Here is an 8,061-nt window from a genome sequence, read left to right as displayed (position 1 = left end):
TCACCATGAGGAGGACCGGCAGAACAATACACCTTCATCCCTCCTCCCTCCTCTTCCTCCTCTTCTCTGTCCATCTCTGTGGAACCACGAGTCCTCGACCACGACTCAGGAGGTGGGCGGTGGGCCGTGAAGCCTTCTGATTGGATGAGAGGATCTCTGAAACACGCATGATGAGGGTCAGTGTTCGGTGTGACGTCTGTTATTTTCATTCCAGCACACTGAAGCCGCCTCACCTGTGGACCAGGTGAAAAACGTGCATGCTTCCACACTGACGCTACAACACAGCCGTCAGACAGGACTGTTTGGTTCTTCTTCTGTGAATATCAAAGTTCAGTCTTCAAAAGGAAGTCGTGCAGAGTGTAACACACACCCAGAGACACAGACCAGGTGTGTGGGCGATGAAGGGGCTCTGAGAGGCTGGTCATAGACCCAGCATGGCTTTCAGCTGATGCTAACACCATGCTCATCACCTTAGCTTGGTGTGTTAGCATGTGTAGCGGCTACTATCAATAAAAGAGGCCACTGCGAGGCTGAGCAGGCTTTTAACCGTGACACGTACAAAAAATACACTCTGAGGTCCAGACGCGCTTTCTAATTGGCTATTTATTTGAACAAATGATGATAAACAAAAGCATTCTGAATAACTATAAACGAAATGAATCGTGATGGTCAACAGAGGATATCGGAGCCACGCCCACACGCCAAAGTCAGACAGACAGACAGAAACAGGCAGACAGAAACAGGCAGACAGAAACAGGCAGAAACAGACAGACAGACAGAAACAGACAGAAACAGACAGGCAGACAGAAACAGGCAGAAACAGACAGACAGAAACAGACAGACAGAAACAGGCAGACAGAAACAGGCAGACAGAAACAGGCAGACAGACAGACAGAAACAGACAGACAGAAACAGACAGACAGAAACAGGCAGACAGAAACAGGCAGACAGACAGACAGACAGAAACAGGCAGACAGACAGGCAGAAACAGACAGACAGAAACAGGCAGACAGACAGACAGACAGACAGACAGAAACAGGCAGACAGAAACAGGCAGAAACAGACAGACAGACAGAAACAGGCAGACAGACAGGCAGAAACAGACAGACAGACAGAAACAGGCAGACAGACAGGCAGACAGACAGGCAGAAACAGACAGACAGACAGAAACAGGCAGACAGAAACAGGCAGACAGACAGACAGAAACAGACAGACAGAAACAGGCAGACAGACAGGCAGAAACAGACAGACAGAAACAGACAGACAGACAGACAGGCAGAAACAGACAGACAGACAGACAGGCAGAAACAGACAGACAGACAGAAACAGGCAGACAGACAGGCAGAAACAGGCAGACAGACAGGCAGAAACAGACAGACAGACAGAAACAGGCAGACAGAAACAGGCAGAAACAGACAGACAGAAACAGACAGACAGAAACAGGCAGACAGACAGGCAGAAACAGACAGACAGAAACAGGCAGACAGAAACAGACAGACAGAAACAGGCAGACAGAAACAGGCAGAAACAGACAGACAGACAGAAACAGGCAGACAGACAGGCAGAAACAGACAGACAGAAACAGGCAGACAGAAACAGGCAGAAACAGACAGACAGAAACAGACAGACAGACAGACAGAAACAGACAGGCAGACAGAAACAGGCAGACAGACAGACAGAAACAGACAGAAACAGGCAAACAGAAACAGGTAGACAGACAGGCAGAAACAGACAGACAGACAGACAGACAGGCAGAAACAGACAGACAGACAATAGTCTCATGTTCATTCCTTATCTTGAGCAGATGACATCACATTCCTGGTAAAATGTCACCTCAGTCTGATTTCACAGATTCTATTTCTGATCAAAACTTGGTGTCAACGTAACAGGAAGTGTACAAAGAGACGAGTGGAGACAGACAGAAACCACAAAGACATTTAAAGCCGTGCGTGTCTTCATCGGCACTGCTGAACATTTGAAGAAGAAACAGGTGAAATCAGCTCTTGATAAAGTAAGGATGGCAGTCTGGGACACAAAGGTTCCCTGGGGCTTCATGTTACTGCTGGCTGGTAAGACATGGCTTTATCTATGCTGCTGTATGTTAGTGCTTCCTGTGTTTCCTCTGACGGTCTTCACACCGAAGCACTCGCTCCTTTAAGCTCAAAGTCAGCCACTGTCACCGCACTGTGTTTTTCTAGGTGCTGCAGGTGTAGCTGTGAACTATCCCGATCATATCTGTGCTGTGAAAGGATCGACCGTCACCATCCTCTGCACCTTCACGCCACTGAAGTCTGCCATTCTGGACGGAAGCGAGGATTTTATTGAAGTCACCAGAGTCCGCTGGTGCCAGAACCATTTGTTGTGTCACGGCACCACGCCGTCTGTGTACGACAGCCAGTCAGAGAGCAACGACCCTCGTTACAAATATCTGGGAGACAAGACGGGAAACTGCACGTTACAGATCAATGACGTAAAGAAGGAGGATGAAGCCACTTTTCGCTTCAGAATGGAAGGAAATCATACAGCCGCACACTATACTGGAAGATCAGGAGTCAACATTACAGTCTCTGGTAAGTACGATCACGATCACGGCATCAAAACAACAACGGCAGCAATAACAACCATTTAGAGTTTTTCATTCAGTGCTAAGAGCCAGACAGTCACACCTGAAGGCTGCCCAGTTCAACCACAGCATCTGCTGACCAGGACCAGGTCCTCCGAAGTTAAAATGTGCTTTACAGTAAAAAATAAAGCTGACAAAAGGGGAAAATTCAACGATAGAAATAATGAAAATAACACGACATTATAAGTTACATCAGTTTTACTGATAAAAGCAGGAAAAGTCTGACAGAGACAGAAAAAAAACGTCTAAAAAAGAATTTAGGAAATTCAGAATCTATTTTTCTCTCATCGGCTTTTACTGGGGAACATTTACTTTGCACTGTGGAGGCCTGGATCGATAAATAAATCAATAACTTGGTTGTCCATACTGCTCCAGTAGCTCGCTCTTAAACACGTTTCTCTTCTTCAGATGGAGCTCAGATGAAGGTGAACAGCTCCGTGACAGAGGCACAGGTGAGAGCAGGTGAGAACGTCACGCTGTGCTGCACTGCACTCTGCACGTTCCACCAAATGGAGGTCACCTGGTTCAAAGACAGCCACGCCCTCTCAGGGTCTGGCCCCACCCTCCAGCTCGGCCCGCTGACCGCAGAGGATTCTGGGAGCTACACCTGCAGTCTGAGGGCCGACGCCAACACTCTCTCCCCGCCGTACAGGCTGCAGGTGAAGGCTGAACAGGAAGGTTAGTGTGACCATAACGTCCAGGCTCAGGACTCAGGTTACCAACAGTCACAGGTTTACGTCCTGCGACCGGTTTGAGTCATTCACATTTAGTTTCTGACCAATCAGGTTTCTTTCTGTCAATTTGGCACACACGTCTAAATACTACAGTACCCATAAGCCTCGGCGCTGTTGCTGTGGAGAAGACGACAGAGGCGTGGTGTCAGAAACACGTCGCCATGTTCACTGATTACATGAAAACAGTCTGGACCTTGAGACGCCGATCAACCCCGGATCAATCGTTTTCAATCAAAGATGTCCGTTTTATGTCCTGACCCACAGGAACAGACGGCGGCGCGGTCGACAAACTGCTGGTCGTCCGTCTGAGTCTCTTCGCTCTGCACACGGTGCTCATCATCACGGTGACATACGTCATCGTCAAAAGGTAAATGTCACCGACAAGAACCGAGCGCCTCCTCTGTGCTCTGTTACTGACGTCCAGATCAAACTAGGTGTCTTTGTCTGTGACGTCACAAATGTGCTCTGAGGTCAGCGAGGACGCGGCTGCAGCATCAGTTACATCAGAGCTGAAAGATTAAGTGTGGCAATGGGTTAGCATTAGCATTAGCGAGTCTGAGATCATAATGACTAAAAACACTTTTTAACACGAACATTAAACTCACTGATCAGTTGATCGATTGATCAGACACAGCAGCTGACACACGGAGGCCATACAGACACACAAATTAAGACAACCACTGAGCTGAAACGCTGAGCTAACGAGTTTCCTCAATAATCACACCATCAGACACATGGTGGTTAATTAGGAAAGAGTTAAAAACATGAACACAAAGAGCGACTGTTTACTGCAAACTGCTGTTTGAAACTGAGGACAGTGAGCTGATGATCAGCCTGATCAGCCGTCAGTCATCAATACAAGCACACATTCTTAGACTGCAAACCATCAATCAATCAATCAAGCAGATACAGTTTCTGTGGTGTGACGACATTAAAAAACAGACACATGGTTTTTAAATTAAACTGAAGCTCCCTGCACGCGCTGAGGAAAACGCTGCACCAAACTCCCTTTAAGAAACACCACATTTTAAGAATTCATTGTGTCTGCTCAAACACTTCACGCCAGAAACACGGGATTAAAGGCGTCATACGTTGACTGGCTTCTTGTCAATTCGGCATCAATATCAATCCAGAGAGACTGGAAAGATCTGGGATAGCTGAGCTGTTTCAGTGGGAAACGACCGTGGGACTGTGCTCATCACGTAACATTAACCAGCAGCGAGCCGATGGGCCGTTAATCTTCACAGAGAGGGAGAATGATGGCCGAGACTCTGGGAAAGGCCAGTTTGCTTATTTGCTGCGTCACATCTAGTTTTAAATGAGGAAATCCAGAATGTTGTTTTAAGGACAGAAAGGTGAGTTCACAACAGCGCCGGTCACACCGTCCATGTGGCAGAAGAAGCATCCAATGGCCTGCTATGCCTCCTGATTTCTGACCAATCACAGCAGAGGAAACCAGCTGCTCATCTTTCTTTAAAACACATTAATCTGATTATATCTGCCTCTGCTGCATTGGTCTTTTAGTGTTAAATGGGGCTCTGTTACGATCTTATCTTACTCCTTATTTCTGAAGCAGTTTGTAAGTTGACGCGATGGTTTGAGCACAGAACCAGTCAAAACTATGACGTGACACGTCGAATTCTGTGGTAAACAAAGCAAACTGTCTGATACATCAGACTCTTCACGGCAGCCACTCGTCGCTTTGACAGCTTTCTTCTCTCATCAGCTTCATCAGGTCGTCCCCTTTTTTCTGCTTCCTACATCATTCAGAGTGTCCATGTCCGCAGCAATAATCTACAATGCAGAAAGTGATAGAGGAAAGCCTCTGACTGAGAATTTGTCCAAACTCTTGACTGGTCTGCACATACAGTTATTATTATAATTACTTCATGTTTGGGTGACTCGTGTCTGTGTTCTACTCAGCGCCTCTTTTCTTTCATCCATCTTTACAGGATGTGTTCGCACACAAGCAGCAGAGAGCTGAAGAACACGGCGGTTCAGGTGAGTCCCTGACAAACAGCGTTCATTGTCTTTGACAGACTTTGAGCTTCATGTCCTCCTGGAGGGGCTGATGGAGGACAGACTGTCTGATGACTCCAGGTCTCGACTGAAGGCAGTGAGTAAACTCACAGATGAACGGACTTTCTGTCGTCTCTGATGAGTAAATGGAGCTTCGGAGAAACAGGAACCTGCCTCCTCTGACGAAAGCTCCTCTGACATCTGAAGCTGCTGCTGTAATTTCCTCCTCATGTTTCCTCCTCACCTCATAAGAAATGAATGTTTGTCTGCAGCATCCTTCTGATCTCCTTCGTCTTCTCTTCATGAGAGCTGTGGCTCGTGTCAAAGATCTGAGGCTCAGATGAGTCCTGCTGGTTTTCTGTCACTACTCATTAGATTATTGTTTAATCCTGATCATTTCTCTGCTGATTATCTCGGTGGAAAGTCTTTAAAAGTGCTGAATCAGGATTTCTTGTGTTTCGTCAACACTTTTCAGGACTTTCTTTATGTTCGGAGCCTCGGGGCTTTAAATTCAGCAGCTTCTGGTGGTTTCATACCGACGCTGCAGCTGCACTGAAGCCGAAGCGCTCACAGCTCGCTGGTTTCATTCACATATGTGTTCAGCTCAGTGTCCACGGTCAGCTCGATGTTTGTCACTCACACACTCCGTCTTTGTCCTGGACATTTCTATCCCACCTGTTTGAATCACATGAGAACATCTCTGAGCTGGAAACTTTCCAAACTCTGCAGCCTCTGATGGCGACCCCCATGACCTTTGACCCTCAGGACACACTCTGGAGTACAGCTCCACTGCTGAGGGACTCGTCGGTGTTTGTCACGATGACTCGGGTTGTTTCGGGCGGTTTAAACGTGTTTCTTGCTGATCTTTGATTGGCTGTCAGCTGCTCGTCTTCTTCTCTCTTTCATCTCATCTGTACTCTGCTACCTGTTTCAGTGTCCACACTGATGGACGAGCTGTGACCTCCATCCACGCGGCCTGGAATCATTGTCTGAACAGACCTGGACCTGGACCTGGACCTGATCCTGATCCTGATCAGCAGCTGGTTTAGAAAGCGGGAAACTAAACATGATTTGATTTACAAGACAGCAAATACATGCAGTGTGTGTGTGTGTGTGTGTGTGTGTGTGTGTGTGTGTGTGTGTGCGTGCGTGCGTGCGTGTGTGTTTCAGTTCTTTCAGATGTTTCTGATGTGTGTCTGATGAAAAGGTGCAGCCATCAAAACACAGTCATGAGCCTAAAGCTTAAAAATAGAGTTTCCTTTCATACTTACAGGACTTTCATGTCTTCAGCTTTTTAATTCTAGAAATAAAATGAAATAAAAAGACTTTTGTTTCAGCTGGTTAGCTTCACTGCTTCAGTTGACTGCTGCTCACCAGACACCATGAAAACATGCTGATATTTCACAAAGTCTCGTCGTCACACAGCAGAAAAGGATGTGACTAACAGTCAAACTGCTCATCTACACAAACAGGTCTGCCACTGTTGGCTCACTTCCACCTTCTCAAATCTTAATATTTGGTCATTTTGATGATAGTAAGTTTAATATTCTTGTGTTTTGGACTGTTGGTCTGACAAATCGAGACATATGATGATGAAATCTTGGGCTCTATAAAACTGTGATGGACATTTTCCTCTATTTTCTGACACATTATTGACTAATGGGTTAATGGAGAAAATTACCAAACACATGGACCTGGTCTCATTCATGGACCTGGTCTCATTCATGGACCTGGTCTCATTCATGGACCTGGACATTAAGACACTTTGCTGCACTCATGGACAGCAGCTACCTTTGAGCCAACTGCGACTGAAAGCATTTTCTGACTTCAGACGTGGTTCTGGTCCTCAGATATGAACTCATTCCTGTTCATGTTGTCTTTATGGTCTTGTGTTTCTCTTATATCGTCTTTCTCTTGCATTTGTCATCTTAATGAAAAACAACTTGTACTCGAAAAAAGCCCCTTGTGGTTGCTCGGTGTGCATAGGCATTTTGAGCGTGTGTTAAAGTGCTTCCTATACTGACAGTCACTTCCTGCCCTCCATCTGCAGCTCAAGAGTGACGTCATATGCATAATGCCTTGTTGTTGCTGATGGTGTACAGATAAACCTGCCTTATTTTAGCTGTTAGTTTAAGACTTTTGAACATTTCCTCCAGTTTCTCATCTCGTATTTTCATTGCAATTTCATTGGGTAGAAAATGCTCTTTATCATTTGTCATTTTTAGCTGTCGAGCTACTGTTAACGTCAGGTTTTCTTTAATGTGCACTGTCCCAGATAAATGACTAACACAAATATCAGCCACTCAGCAGCCTTCCGAGTCCAGACATCAGACAAATGACCGAATAAAACCGCCATTGTGATGAAGTTTACGGGAAAAATAGCGCCACGTCCGCCATTACTGAATCTTTACCGAGTGAGCAGCCAGACGCGCGGACAGACACGTTGACAGACAGACACGCTGACTGGCTGACTGACTGACTGACGGTGTGTTTTACTCACGTTATTTGAAGCCGTTGTCTCCTTCATGGAGGTGAACTGTGTATCTCCAGACTGTCCTGTAACGTTGCCGCTGTGCCGCCATCTTGGTTGCTTACAGTTTCTCCCGCCATCGCCTGGTGTCTAACTAACCTTGGCCTGAAAGAAATAAGTTAGCTTGTCCACACAGAACAACTAGCTAACCCTGT

General features: G+C 46.3%; 1 protein-coding gene across 1 annotated transcript; it reads left to right on the top strand.

Moving 5' to 3' along the window:
- The first annotated feature begins 1,967 nt into the window (after positions 1–1,967).
- LOC143325163 (B-cell receptor CD22-like) lies at positions 1,968–6,579 on the top strand. The gene is made up of 6 exons (XM_076738086.1): positions 1,968–2,069; positions 2,199–2,570; positions 3,032–3,301; positions 3,622–3,724; positions 5,310–5,358; positions 6,311–6,579. The coding sequence occupies exons 1-6, from the start codon at positions 2,018–2,020 to the stop codon at positions 6,320–6,322; spliced, it is 858 nt and encodes a 285-aa protein (XP_076594201.1). The 5' UTR covers positions 1,968–2,017; the 3' UTR covers positions 6,323–6,579.
- Positions 6,580–8,061: the final 1,482 nt, after the last annotated feature.

The sequence above is a fragment of the Chaetodon auriga genome, chromosome 8 (assembly GCF_051107435.1).
Source record: "Chaetodon auriga isolate fChaAug3 chromosome 8, fChaAug3.hap1, whole genome shotgun sequence".
NCBI lineage: Eukaryota > Metazoa > Chordata > Actinopteri > Chaetodontiformes > Chaetodontidae > Chaetodon > Chaetodon auriga.
This window is presented reverse-complemented; position numbering and strand designations above follow the sequence as displayed.

Coding starts and splice junctions, on each gene's coding strand:
- LOC143325163 (XM_076738086.1), top strand. CDS start 2,018: ATGGCAGTCTGGGACACAAAGGTTCCCTGGGGCTTCATGTTACTGCTG. Junction 2,571..3,031: donor AGTCAACATTACAGTCTCTG/GTAAGTACGATC, acceptor TCTCTTCTTCAG/ATGGAGCTCAGATGAAGGTG. Junction 3,725..5,309: donor ACATACGTCATCGTCAAAAG/GTAAATGTCACC, acceptor CCATCTTTACAG/GATGTGTTCGCACACAAGCA.